General features: G+C 37.5%; 1 protein-coding gene across 2 annotated transcripts in view; it reads right to left on the bottom strand.

The window, feature by feature from the left end:
* Nucleotides 1-4,905: 4,905 nt before the first annotated feature.
* Nucleotides 4,906-15,376, bottom strand: part of F13b (coagulation factor XIII B chain) — a 41,973-nt gene continuing 31,502 nt past the window's right edge. For both annotated transcript variants that reach the window (XM_008831573.2, XM_029562795.1), the window contains exons 11-12: nucleotides 6,872-7,085; nucleotides 4,906-5,271 (exon numbers count right to left, since the gene is read on the bottom strand). In XM_008831573.2, coding sequence (XP_008829795.1) covers nucleotides 5,238-5,271; nucleotides 6,872-7,085 — 248 coding nt within the window. In that variant the 3' untranslated portion in view covers nucleotides 4,906-5,237. The remainder of the gene's footprint in view (nucleotides 5,272-6,871; nucleotides 7,086-15,376) is intronic.

Here is a 15,376-nt window from a genome sequence, read left to right as displayed (position 1 = left end):
TTAATTATGTTGAGGTATGTTCCCTCCAATCCAATTCCCTCTAAGACTTTGGAACATAAATGCATGCTGAATTTTGTCAAAAGCCTTTTCTGCATTTATTTAGATGACAATGTGGTTTTTGTATATTGAGCCATCCCTGCATCTCTGGGATAAAGCCTACTTGATCACGGTGAATGATCTTTTTGATGTGTGTCTGTATGCAGTTTGCAAGCATTTTGTTGAGAATTTTTGCATCTATGTTCATCAAGGATATGGGTCTACAGTTTTCTTTTTTGGTTGTGTCTTTACCCAGTTTGGGTATTAGAGTGATGCTGGCTTCATAGAAGGAATTTGGGAGTTCTCCCTCTATTTCTATCATTTTGAATAATTTAAGTAGAATTGGTTGGAGGTCTTCTTTAAATGTCTGGTAGAATTCTGCTGTAAATCTATCTGGGCCTGGGCTATTTTGTTATCTGGTGGCTTATCTTTTCATTATCTTGATAGAATCTTTCACAAAGCGCACATTAAATTTTTAATGATACTCAACTTACTAATACTTTCTTTCATGGATCTTTTTTAGGGTGTCTAGAAAAATATACTTACTTTCAGGTAATTATAATCCAAGGTGTTCATTTCCCTATGACATACACCCTCCCCTATTACAGAGAGAAAGAGAGAGAGAGAGAGAGAGAGAGTAAAATAGTGTACATACAAAAGCGAGAACTCAGTCCAAGTACTCAGCATGATCTATCTGCCTTGATCTCCTACTGCAAACCCTACATGAGTGGACTACACTGACTGAATTTGCCTCCCTTATGTATCATTAATTAGTTCCTGACTTGTTCAGTTAACACAAATACTGTCCAGCAACCATGTTAAAGTTATTACCCTTGGTGCTATTTAGAGGAGGCAATTACAAATTCACAACCTCTAGTAGTAATAGCTACTATTAAGTATCTACTAAGTGTTATAGTCAACACTAAAATGCTTTCCATAAATTTTCTTATTTATATACAGATAATACCTTTCAGAGGATGGTGTGATAAGACTAGGAGGTAGGAATTGGCTAGGCAATTAGGGTAAAAAAGACTCCAAAAGAAAAGTAGCCACTTTCTTGGCTAAAAGTCAAAATGTCCTTGGGCCTCTTAGCAATCTGTTCTAAAGGCCAAAAATGTCAAAATGCCAAAAGTATTTGGGAGCTCTTATCTAATCCCTAAAATATTTTAGGGCTACCTCTTCAGAGGGAAATGTTAGAGTAGCAAAAAGCCCCAGAAAGAAAGAAAGAAAGAAAGAAAGAAAGAAAGAAAGAAAGGAGGGGGGAGGGAGGGAGGGAGGGAGGTATATGGAAGGTGTTAGAAGGGAGAGAGAGTGGGTGTGGATTTGATCAGACACCTATGCATATACGAAATTCTAAAACAAAAAAGAACATAGATTCAGAAGAAAAAAAAAAAAGAATACAGTCATAGTTGGAATTTTCTGCCTATATTTAGTTATTGCTTACTAGCCACCCTGTCTTCTAGCTGACTTTCATGGGAAACTATGTTCTGTAATACCCATTTGATTTTAAATCATGTATACTGATTGTACAAAATACCAGGTTTCATTATGGTATTTTTATGCATGTATGTATTGTCCTTTCATCAGGCCCAAAAATGAGTAAAATAGGTATGATCTGTGTAGCATCACTTCAGAGATTTACTGTCTTGCTTCATCTTCTGAGCAGACACTTTGATGGAGGCATTGCTTCTGAAACAAGGGAGATTTTGCATTATATATGGACTTTACAATACCTAATCACAGATTTATCACTACCTGACTGTAAGCATAGCACATGCACAGGCCTGAGCTTCTATTTGAACTCCATTGCATCCTGGCTGTGTGATCATAGGCAAATTTTGTATCTATATCTGTATGTGTATGGCTAATACTTACTGCAAAGGTTTTTTCTTTAATTTATTTTTGTGGAGGCTGGAGAGGTGGTTCAGTGGTTAAGATCACTGGCTGCTCTTGCAGAGAACCCAGGTTCCATTCTCAGCACCCACATGGCGGCTAACAGCCCTCCATAACTCCAGTTCCAAGGGAATTCAACACTCTTTTCTGACTTCTGAGGGCATTGCACAACATGGGTGCACTTACATACATGCAGGCAATACACTCATACACATAAAAATATTTTTAAATTTTTTAATTTATTTTTGTTTTATGTGTATGTGTATCTTGCTGCCTCCATGTATATAAGTGCACTCATACATTCAATGTCTGGGGAGGCCAGAAGGAGTTGGATCCCCTGGAAATGCAGTTATGGGTAGTCGTTAGCCACCATGTGGGTGCTGGGTCCTCAGCAAGAGCACCTAGTGCTCTTAATCACTGAGCCATCTCTCCAGCCCCTTCTCCAGTGTTTTGGTCTTTCTTTTTTATTAATAAAAGGGCAGAGATGTGTGAATTCTTAATTTCCCCCTGAAAATTTCAAGTTTCTCTGTATAGAATCATGAAGCATCCTTATAAGTTTTGGAATACCCCAGAATTATCATGTTGGTGATTATGTATGTGATCTTTTAGAATGCCCTTGTACTACAAAGTTGACATTTTATTTAAGTAAAATTTGCTTTTTCATATTCATTGTGATGAAACTTGCAATATGAGGTTCTTCAAAACACAAATGAAGATTGTTGTAACATTATTTCAGTATCTTACACATCTAATCAATGTGATAATTCAATGAAACTATTACAGTGTGCCAGTCACCTGGCTGGATTGTGTTTCTCTCAGTCCCCCCGCCCCACATCTATTATCCCTGCACATTCACAGGGCAGGTGACTTCCTCTTCTTTGCAGAAGAAACAGAAACTAGAAGATGCAAACGGCCTCCATCCAGCCACAGGTCTTGCCCCCTCCCAACATGACTTATCCTGTTCTTGTGTCTTTGGTGTATCTAGTCTTATTCTTTCAAAAATTCTCTGCAATATATTAGATGATATTTTCCAAGATTCTTCCATCTGTCCTTCATTATTGACTAATTCCATTTAATTTGAACATGGTCAGATTTTTCCCATTATTTCAAAAAGGTCTTCTCTATACCCTGTCTTCATTTCCTGCCCCACTTACTGACAAGCTCACAACATTCCTGTCTACATTTTTTGTACCTTATATTTATTCCCCAACCTACAACAGCCTAAAGACCATACAAGCTTGTTCCTTTTGAGAAATCTAGACCACCAGACAGCATTTTTAGTCTCATGTCATCCGATTTCCTTTGAGCCATTTCAGCCATTGCCTTTCCATCCCTTGTTATACCCCAGTCTATCCCCATCACTACACTGTTTATGCCTGCCATTTGGTCACCATTTTGCATGCATCCGTTATTGTACATTCCATATTTTCATTTCTTTAGCATTTGGGATTTTCTAAGAGAATATTTTATAAGAACCAGCAGGTTCTGCAAAAGCAAATCAAAAGATACAGAGTTGTAACTTGGAGGTTTGAATAATGACATGATAATAAGAAACTAACATCTTGAGGTAAATGAACAAGATAGCCGTACTCTTCTTGGGCTAATAGGGATCTCACAATCCTCATAGTGTTGCATGTTCCTGTGAGCGAAGAGAAATACCAACTGGAAATACAACTGTTGTTTCAAAGAGACAAGTAGCAGCGGTGTTGGTTCAGGTAACCAACGGAACTAGGCAACACTGACATGGTCATCTTGCTTACAGTAACTGTTGAATTCAGATTTGGTAAACTGCATGATTCCAACAATTATTCAACCTAAAAATATTATTCAAAAAGTTTAAAATATAAAAATACCAAGAGCTATTATTTGAACATATAGGTAGTATGCTACCCCATATTTTGATCAGTAGCCTTAGAGCAAGTATTAGAGTTACCTTTAAAGTTCTTCAGAGGCTGAAGAGATGGACTCAGTGGTTAAGAGCATTGGTGACTCTTTCAGAAGACCCAGGTTCAAATCCCAGCACCCACATGGTGGCTAAGAACTGTCCTTAACTCCAGTTCTGAGAGATCAAGGGATCTGACACCCTCTTCTGATCTCCACGGGCACTGCATGTCACAAGTGCACTTACATACATGCAGGCATAACACTCATACACATAAAACATATAAATAAATATATAAATTTAAAGTACCTTCTATTTTGAAAACAATCTTCTGTATTTCATAAAGTAAATATTCATATAGTTAAATTATATCATGATAGCTGCCTTATTTCCAATACACATGCCGCTTTACTATTAGCATAAATATGCAATTAAAAATGATGAAAAATATCTTAAATTTTTAAGCTTTCTTTTTTCCATCTTTTTGAGACAGGGTCTCCCTATAGCCCCAGCTGGCCTGAAGTCTATATGGAGATCAGGCTGGCCTAGATCTCAGAGATCCACCTCCCTCTGCCTCCCGAGTGCTGGGATTAAAGGTGTGCGCCATCTCGCCCGGCTCCGCCCAACTTCTATGGCCTTTTTCTCATAGGAATTGTGGTGTAGGGGTTTGGGTGTTGGGGATTTCAATATTTGGGTATCTTTTCAGCTACGGTGGGCCCAGGTGCAATGCCACAATCAGGAGGGTGAACCCATCATAACCATAGACCCAGCATGCTTCCTCACACCCACTAGTGACAGCCTCCACACAGCAGTGTTGATCTGCAGGACCCTGAGCCTTCGGCCAGAACCACAGGCCCTGGAGCTGGGGTCTTCTTCCACCAAGGGTCTGAGCACCCACAGGTTCCCTGTCACTTCTCAACCCCCTTCCCCTTCCCCATCACCCTCACTTATGAGGGCATCTTTTTGAGACAGGGTCTCCCTATAGCCCCAGCTGGCCTGGAACTCACTATGTAGACCAGGCCGGCCTTGAACTTACAGAGATCTGCCTGCTTCTTCCTCTCAAGTACTGAGACTAAAGGCATGCACCACCAGGCCAGGCAAAAATCTTAATTTTAATGAAGATAGTAAACACAAATTTGGTCTGGCAATGGTCAATAGAAACAGGAATGATTTAATGTATTCATCAATTTTTAATAGGTTAAAGATGCAATAAAGTTTGGGTTAGTGTTAAGTCAGGAAAACTAGAAATGAAATTCTTTTTTTGCTTTGATTTATAAAGAAAGAAAATTTTGACGACAAATAATTTACATTCGGATCTTCAGACAGGTAAAACCTCAGGAGCTTTGAACTCAGCGTATTCTTTTGAAAATTATTTTATACAGATTCATGATATGTTAAAATGCTATTTTTACTTCTTCCATTTATTTTATGTCCTTAAAGGTTCTTGATAAGACAGGATCCTCAAAGAAAAAAAAGGAAAGAAAAAGAAAAAGAGATAGAGAATTTAAAAAATAATGTTAGCGATAATTCAGTTCATATTATAATTTCAGTCATTCAACATTTCATACGAGTAATTTTTTAACTTAGGTTCTGACATGCACAAGAATAACATGTCAGTTCTCTTTTAGGAATTTAATGTCATTTACTATACAAACACCATTTTCACAATTTCTTCTTAGTTGCTTCTTTTTCTCTGGGAAATGAGGATATATTTATCATATATTTATCATATAAAATTTTTTCACGCTTATTTTACCAGTTAAAAATAAAGGACTGTTTCTAGCCATGTGTGTCCTAAACATTTTTTTTTCTAGAACATTTAAAACATTAAATTGGGACTGGAGAGACGGTTCAGTGGTTAAGAACTGGCTGCTCTTGCAGAGGACCTAGGTTCGGTTCCCAGCACTCAGCCAACGGTTGTCTGTAATTCCAGTTCTAGGGGATCCAATGCCCTCTTCTGCCACGGGTGCACTTATACACATGCAGGCAATACACTCATACACATAATGAAATAAAAATAATGAATAAAATATTTTAAAATGTTATGTTGAAAAGTTATCTTTCTGTAGTTCATAGTTAGTTCACTGTTTGGCACCGTTCATTGTTGTCAGGACAGAACGCTGTGTGCTTTGCTACTAGCTTCTAATACTCAGAGTTGAACATAAACACAATTTCCATTTTCTGTTGGATTTTCAAAAAGGTCAGAATTCTGAGATTATGAAGTGATTTATATTTTATAGTATTCCTTAAGAAAAGAAAAGAAAATGATGGGGAGAGATGTTTCTCAAGTGTTACCCACACAAGAGGCAGCGAATGAAGAGGATGAGAGTTTGCTAAGTAAATATATATGTGTAAAATGTATTTTCTAATTGCTAAAAAAATGACAGGATTGTTTTTCATTTGTTAGGTAATAGGAAATATTTTAATTGTCATATACAGAACACTTAAGTGATTTCAAATCCTTATATAAAAATATCCTTATATAAAAATATGGTCCTGGAAATAAATACCATGATTTTAATCACTGCTATAAACATGTTCTTGAATGCCGGGGGCGGGGAAGGGATGAGAGTTTTTAAATTTCAAAATATATGAATCTAATTTTCACATTTAAATATTGTATCTAGGGGCTAGAGAAATGTCTCGGGGGTTAAGCGCACTGGCTGCTCTTGCAGAGGACCCAGGTTCATTTCCCAGACCCCAACTCCAGTTCCAGGGGATCCAATGCCCTCTTCTGGCCTCTACGGGCATTGCATGACACAGTGTGCTCACACAATACACTCATAGACATAAAATAATAATAAATAAAGTTATCCAATTGTCAAAGTATGACAAATATCACGGTAAATAGCGAGTTAACCCCAGCAAACACAAAAGCTTGTTTATAATATTTCCAAGAGTTTTAAGTATAAAACATGAAGGGAATACAATTTGCCTTCCCAAGTAACATAAATCAGAGTACTGGAGAACATAATATTTCTGAAATAATACAATTTATACAATAGTGAATTTCCTGAGTAACATCCTGACAAAAAAGTGGTTGTAGGTGTGTATTCTTACCTTTCTCTTTGAATACATCTTGGATATTTCAATTGCCCCCTGTCACATTGCACTCTAATATCAGACCCAAAATCGGAAGACTCGGCTGTGTATGAATCTCTCTTACAAATAAATGTAACATACTCGCCATGGAGAATATATGGTCTGTTATCAAAATTCCATTTAAGCAGTAAATTGTTTTTTTCCATTTCACCAAATGATAATGTGCAAGGCTCTGGAAAAATGTAAAAGAAGAAAACTGTGTTGACACACACTAGTACAAACAGTATTTATGTTGCCACATGGGATGACCTTAAAATTCCAGAGAGGAAAAGTAAGTTAGTTACAATTAATATTTGAATCAGAAAGTATGTTTACCCATACCTCCCTAAAGGAAACAGTGTGGCATTAACTTCTCTGGTCAAAGAAAAAAATATGTCCTGCTAGTCACTTAGTTTTATCTCATTAGGTTTTTCAAAGACAGAAAAGAATCAAACAGAAACAAATGCATTTTTTTTTTCAGGAACATGAACTGTTATTAACATTCATTGAAATTTTGTAATAAATTCATTTTCCTTTTTCCTCTTCAGAAAGTTTAAAGAAAGGGTCTGGGATGCGGCTTAGTGATAAGGTTCCAAAATGTGTAAAGCCTTGTCCTGTGCTCAATTCCTAGCACTGCCTCCCAAAATAATATATATAACATAATAGTAACAAGATAAACCATTAACTACTAATACTGTATAGATGTACAAACAATCTAGAGTCTCAAAACTAACCCAAACTTTTTAACCTATCACCATCCAAAGCAGTTCACAATTTTCTCTTTTAAATTTCCAGTTAAGGAGTATGAATATTCAATTGGTAGTCAGAGTAATCCAAGAGACTCCCTGAATCACACAGGCTGTGACTATAGCCCATGATTTCCTCCCAGAAGACAGGACATGCTTCAGACACAGGACTTGGAGCAACTGAGCAGGAACACACTTGGAAGCCTCCTTCTCAAAGACTAGCTCCCATAGTATCAGAAGCTACTATGCAAGCTGCCAAGATAGAAAACCAGTTAGTGGTCCAACCCAGCTGTAAAGTCTATGAGCAGCAACGATGTCTGGCGTAGCAAATTATCTCTTTGGGGGCAGTAGTGGCACTTTTATTCTGGATAACAAACAGCTTTCTAATTTTAAATTATAAGCATTGAAAGTATTAATGTGCTGTTTCACAGATGTAGTAAAATAATGCAGGACAAAAATATAAACATACAGGACATGAAGTATCTTTGATTTTTTTTCTCATGATAAAAAAAAGATGCTAAAATTTTTTCAAATGTCAAAATACTTAGAACTGGAGTTTCTTGTTTCTCCTTTACCTCCTAGATGACACAGAACTAAGGAAAATAATTTGCTTCAAGATTTCCAGCATTACTAACACAGCATGTCACCACTAGACTGGAAATATATAAACATATACATTTATTCAAATATTTTCCAAGAATTCATAGAATATCTGTATGTCAAATGTTATATGAGAAATACTACATACAATACAATGAATAAAATTTATTTTAAAGGTTCTTTTTTATTTAAAATATTTTATTATTTTATTCTATGTGTATGTGTATTGCCTGCATGTATGTAAGAGCACCCGTGTCATGTAATGCCCTTGGAGGACAGAAGAGGCCATCTGATCCCCTGGAACTGGAGTTACAGACAGTTGTTAGCTGCCCTATGGGTCCTGGGATTCAAACCCTGGTCTTCTGCAAGAACAGTGTTCTTAACCGCTGAGCCATCTCTCCAGTCCCATTTTAAAGGTTCTTTAGAATCTTCAGGATGTCTGTAAAATAGTTTGTTTTTAATGAGGTCAATGGAACCGTAGTTTATACTGGTATTGTTTTAACCAACCTGAGGCTTATTTAAAGCGGACTCACAGATTATTAAAAATACTCATAGGCTTTCTGCTTTCATCTGTGGCCAAGGAGCTTATGTCAAACCAGCACTTTTACTAAGAAGTAGAAAGTTTGGAAAACTGACACACACAGAAGTATATTGGGGTACCAGAGAATATTCAAGGCAGTTGATGGCTTATGTACTAGAGAAAAAAATCATTTAGTGAGTCCAAGATTGCATATGCTGTGTTTGCTCCTGGGTGTTTTTTTTTTTTTTTTTTTTATTCTCAGTTTAACTAAAAGACTAGGTATAAAATGACCAGTAATAGGCAGAGAACAAGAAGATTTTTTTGACAATCTCATGGGGCTAAGAATAGAAAGAGAAACAAGCATGACTCTGCCAAGGCAGCCAAGGCTTGAGGAACTGCTAACTCGGAGGGCTGGGAAGTATAGAGAAATGAGCGTGCTGTTCAACAGATTTTTGAATTATTCATCAATATGTGACTGGTGCAGAAGGATGAGGAGTCATGCCCATTTGACAAAAAGCTACCTGATATCTGGCAATCTTACATATACCATCATCTGTCTAGAAGGAGGTATACACACAAAATTCAACATAGAAGCATTGAAGGGTGATGTTCTATGCATAAGGACAAACCAATGTCTGAAAACAGTTACAGTCTCATTTCCAACTGGATGGAGACCAACTACCTTGATTCTAACCTTCAGCCAGAGGAAGAAATGACCATTCGTGGAGTAAGTATAAGCAGTTTTAAGCTCCTAAAATTATCCACATAGAACATTTAATATTCAGTCAATTACTATATAAGTTACAGGAAATGAGGCTAGAAAATAAAAGTAGGTCCTACAAGACAGTACAAATTTTGGACTTTGTAAATCAAACCTAAAGATAAGTATGATTACTGTGGTCAAAAAATTGAAGTCAAGATGGAATTTTTCATTAGAAACTCAAATTTTAAAAGAAAGTTTAAAATGTACATTCTATAAATTAAAAAAGATACTAGCCAAAATTGTCATAGTGCCAGAGGCATTATGTAGGGGGGGGGAATTACATCAATGATCTTACCCAGTGTTGGTCTTTGTATGCTATAAGATGAGCTCACTAGTGTAATACTTGCATGGCTATTGTGGAGTAACTAAGCACTAAGGATTTGAGGCGTGTTCCATGGGATGGAATTTCATGCCTGATGACTATAGTCCTGATCAAAAGGCCCATGGCTGGAGAGATCACAGGCCCTAGGGCAGAACCTGCTACTGTGGGATGCTCCTGATACAGGTCAGGGAAGATCTTTTTGCAGTGGGCAGCAGTTAATTCAGAGACTCGTAACTTGTCGAAGTGCAGAGAATAAGGGACTAAGTGCTCAGTCCTAAATGGATCACATATATCAAGCCCTCCCCCTAAAAGTTCAGGAAACATCACAGAAGAAGGAGGTGGAAAGAATGTAAGAGTCAGAGCACAGAGAAGACTGCTGTGGAATGCTGACATAGCTCTTGCACTCATGAACTCACAGCAGTTGTATTTAACTGCACAAGACCTACACAAGCTTAAACTAGCCAAACTTCCAGCATATATGGGGGAGATGATCTACAGCTCCTACCCCTTAATGAGGAGCTACTGCCAGTTGATAGCTGTTGGGGGCAATGGGGAATAATTCTTTTTGGAGAATGTGGCCACTGGTAGGATTCCCATGGTCCAGTGGATGGCCCCACATTATGCACAAATGATCAGAACTAACTGGATTTAATGGGTTATCAAAACAGAAATGGAGGACGGAAGTTGGGAGAAGGATGTGTTTGGGGCTATGAGAGTTGAAGGCACTAGATATAATCATACTTCCTTGTACATTGTATGAAATCTGAAGAATAAGGAAAATATTTAAAGACATTAGTTAAAATTAAGAACTGAATAGATTAAATCATATCACTCATAGGTAAAGTGAAGATTACGGAGGTCAGAGAAAACCATTAAAGTGAAAAGAGATGATACCAAAAAAATCAATAGAAAATTATCAAAGTAGAGAGAAAATAAGAGGAAAGAAAATGTAGATTTTAAAAGATGAGAAATGCTGCAAAAAGCTGCAATATGTCGTGTAATCCTGGAAGTGATGAAGAGACATGATCTAATAAAAGTAATTTCTTACTTTTATAAAGATTTTTAAGCATAGTAGGTAAACATTTCTACAACTTATGAAAGACATCAAGCACGTCAAGGGCCAAGAAGAACTAACAGCTTTAAGGGTAAATAAAGAAGCCATTGAGGCCAATTCAAACAGCCTGCTGAGAATAAGGGCAGAGAGGAATCTCTAAAAGAGCATAGAGCAAAATATGTTGCTGTTTTTAAACAAGTACCATTAATAAATGGCATGTACAGATTTAACAAATCTATGAAAACCAAAAGAGGATAAAACACAATTATCTTAAAGTACAGAAATAAAATAAGGGTCAAGATAGAATTTTACATCAGACAAAAGCATCTTTTTTTCTGGCTTAAAAGTATCTTTTGAAAGAAAGTAAAAGTATTTATAGACAAAGGCTTGGAAGAGAAAGAAAATAGTTTCAGGACTAAGTAAAATCATTCCAGTGAAGAAAGAGTGAGGAGCAAGTACACTGACAAGTATATAAATAATTCCAGAGGATTATTGCCATTCTTCTTGGTTCCTCACGAGATAGAACATTGTTGCTGGAAACATTACACACTTAGGATACAGGACAAAGAAATCAAGCTGGAACTGAACTGGAAAGAAATTTCCTTGCCCTACTGGCTTGCTTTTATAGTCCAAGATGCTATTCAGGCTCCTAGGAGGGAAAGGGTATCAATGGTCTTAACCAGAGAAATGAGGTATTGACAGAACGCTTAGTGTAAATAAAGGGCCAGAATATTATGATAGAGGAGGGAAGAATGTAAGAGCAGAAAATAAAGAAAATGGCTGCAAAATGTCATCTCAAGGGCAAGACATAGTCATTGCAGTAATAAGCTCACAGCAGCTGTGGATTTCTGTGCTGAGTCTGCACAAGGATGGGCCTATCAACAGGCAGGCATGGATGAAGGAACAGCTCATGGGTCCTACCCCTAAAAGGTGAATTTGCTACTGATACATTGAGAGGAGCAATCATTGTCTTCAGCTGTGTACACACTGATGCCTCTACCAGGCTTCAATGTAGAGGTCCAATCCAGTATCACACAGATGTACCTAGTTAAACTAAATAGTTTACATAACAAAACTAAAAGCCACAAATCTGGGAAAAGGATTGGTAGGGAGAATAGGGGGGGAATGATAAGGGTGAAATAAAGATAAAAGAGAGTGGGGGAAGAGAGTAATCAGAACACACCTATATGAAATTGTCAATAGAATTAAAGAAAAAAACACTGTCAGACAAAAAGTAATGTTAATAATATGTCCAGGACTTAAACGATATGCAGAATTAGAGGGCACAGCACTCTAATACAAATAGTTGAAAGAGTAAAAAAGTATCCTAAGATCCTAGAGAAGCAATGAGAGAAGGAATTAATCTTGGACCTCAGAAATCAAGGTTTCATGATATAATCCATGGTAACAGGAGAAAGCCAGAGAAAAGTATAACTAAACTAATAGATGGTGAGATGGTAAAACAAAAACAGTTCATTTAACCATAAGAAAGTTAAGAAGCATAAATGGAAAAAATATTGAATAAGTAGGGTATATATCTGCTCTAATAATATGATAGCTATAACCCAAATATGTCAAATAAGTATGTTTTATGTGTCAATGGACTAAATATTTTACCTTAAGGAAAAAAATTAACAGATTGAATAACTATAACTTGAAATAAACAAACCTTATATTGGTTCTAGGAAATCCACTTAAAAGTACAAACCTAGAAGTTTGAAAATCAAAAGATTAAAAATTTTCTTCTGCATAAATTCCTGTTAAAAGTGAGTAAAGTAGACTTCACAACAATAAAACAATACCAATGGCCTCACCTCCCTCTGCTTTCCTGGGCCTGTACGAACCACAGGCCTCTCTCCAACCCAAAGGCAGGCCTCACTCTGGGGTAAGTGCCCTCTGCGCCTTGACTCCCCCAGCCTCATTCACCCTTCCATCCCCTGCCCCACCCCTCCCTCCTCCTAGCCTGAGTCAGGTCCCATTCCTTGTCTTGGCGCTCCAGACACCTGGGGAACCACCACTGCTTCCTGATCCTTTGCACCCAGACCAACCCAGTTCACTCTGGGTCGCCAGGAGCACTTTGGGCCTGGCCCCGCCCTCACCTCCCTCTATTTCCCTAGGCCTGCAGGACCCACCAGCCTCTTTCCTAGACACCAGGACTGATCTTTCCTCTTCCTGATCCTTTGCATCGAGACCAACCCAGCTCCTCAGTTCAGTCCCCAGGAGTCCTGGGGCCTCTTCTGCCCCCATCTTCCTTTGCATCTCTGCTTGGAACAGCCACCACCTGCCCTAGACCAGCACCTTTCCCCGGGCCCAGCTCCCAGGCCAGTCCAACCCCCAAATTCCTGAGGCCAAAATCTCTCCTGGAGGGCTACAGACCTTAGGAGAAAGCCTGAGAGCATCTGGTCCTCATCTGACGGGCCTCTGTGGGAACTCCTGAAGACAAAAGCAATCTGGCCACTCCAATATAAGATCAAAAGAGAGAACAGAAAAGTTTAGAGAAACCAGGTTTCATGCCCAAAAAGTAAACCACAAAGACCCATAAAGTTTACCAAGAGAAGCAGACCTAAACTAGAAGGCTTGAGTCTCACACAAGAATCAGAAATTACAAAAGAAATTCACATGTCAAAATCACAGAGAAAAAATAATAACATGAGAAACCAAAATAACATATCCCCACCAAATGCCAATAGTCCTCTAAGGTAGAGTCCCTACAATGAGAACCCCCTAGAGATAAAAAAGGACATGGAACTCAAAAGAACAGTTATAAACATGATAAAAGAATTCAGTGAATTTAACGAACACACAAACTAAGAAATCAAAGAACTGAAGGAAGATAGGGATAAACTTCTGAATGAATTCAGAAAAATGTTAGATACCCTGCCAAAATGTCTATTATAGTCGAAGGGGAAAGAAACTCTTCCATGACATAAATAGGCTGAAGGAATTCATGTTGACAAAACCAGCCCTTCAGAGAGTTCTGGAAGCAATACAAAGAGCTGAAGAAAGGAATGACTATACCCAAGGGGTTGTGGAAAGAGATTCAATGAAGGTATAACTGTAGAAAAGTATTGCGGAAAGAAATTCAATGAAGGTATAACTGTGGAAAAGCACAGCTACATCACTAATGTAAATGTAAATAAAAATGACAGGATTCAATACTCATCTTTCATTAATAACTTTAAATATTAATGGACTGAACTCTCCAGTCAAAAGACACAGACTAGGAGAATGGGTTAAGAAACAAAACACATCTTTTTATTGTCTGCAAGAAACCCACCTCCCTCACAAGGACAGACAATATCTTACAGTGAAAGGATGGAAAAAATATACCAAGAAAATGGTACTAAGAAAAAAGCAGGTGTTGCAAATCTAATATCTGACAAAATAGACTTTAAACTAAAACTAATCAGAAGAGATAAAGAGAGCCACTTCATTCTGATCAAAGGAATAATAAACCAAGAAGATAGTACAATCATGAACATATATTCACCAAGCTCTGGTGCACTCAACTTCATAAAAACAATACTATAGGACTTTAAGACCTAGATTAATTCCAACTCATTAATAGTAGGGGACTTCAATACCCCACTGTCTCCATTAGATAGGTCAACAGGGCAGAAAGTTAACAGAGAGATAATACCATATTAATATCTGAATTAAACAGTACCATATATCAAATGGACTTAACAGACATCTACTGAGTATTCCACCCAAGCACAAAAGGAAAGACTTTCTATTCAGCACCCCATGGAACATTCTCCAAAATCGGCCATATACTGGGGCACAAAACAAACCTCAACAAATACAAAAAGATTGAAATAATTCCATGCATTCTATCAGACCACAATGCAATAAAGCTAACAATCAACATCAGAAGAAACTCTAGTAACTACATGAACACATGAAGATTGAACAAAACACTCCTGAATGATGAATGGGTCAAATGATATGAACACATGGAGATTAAACAACACACTCCTGAACGATGAATGGGTCAAAAAAGAAATTAAGAGCTGGGTGTGGTGGAGCATGCCTTTAATCCTAGCACTCTGGAGGCTTAAGAAAGAAATAAAAGTATTCCTGGAACTAAGTGAAAAAGACAACACAACAAGTCCTCTGGGACACGCTGAAAGCTGCCTTAGAGGGATTGTTTAGAGCACTAGGTACATTCATTAAAATAATCAGAAAGAACACAAATAAATAACTTAAAACTGAAACTCAAGACACTTGAAAAGCAACAACAAATGAAACCCAAACCCAGCAGGCAAGAAAAAAATAACAAAAATCAGAGCAGAAATACCCTGCAAACAAGAAGAAATTACAAAAATCAGGGCGGAAATCAATGAAATTGAAACAAAGAACACAATACAAAGAATCAACAATTCCAAGAGCTGGTTCTTCAAAAAGATAGACAAGATTGACAGACTGCTAGCCCAGTTAACCAAAAGAAAGAAAGAGCACCTCCAAATCAACAGAAAG

The sequence above is a fragment of the Nannospalax galili genome, unplaced genomic scaffold, assembly GCF_000622305.1.
Source record: "Nannospalax galili isolate Female #2095 unplaced genomic scaffold, S.galili_v1.0 scaffold955, whole genome shotgun sequence".
Lineage (NCBI taxonomy): Eukaryota > Metazoa > Chordata > Mammalia > Rodentia > Spalacidae > Nannospalax > Nannospalax galili.
This window is presented reverse-complemented; position numbering and strand designations above follow the sequence as displayed.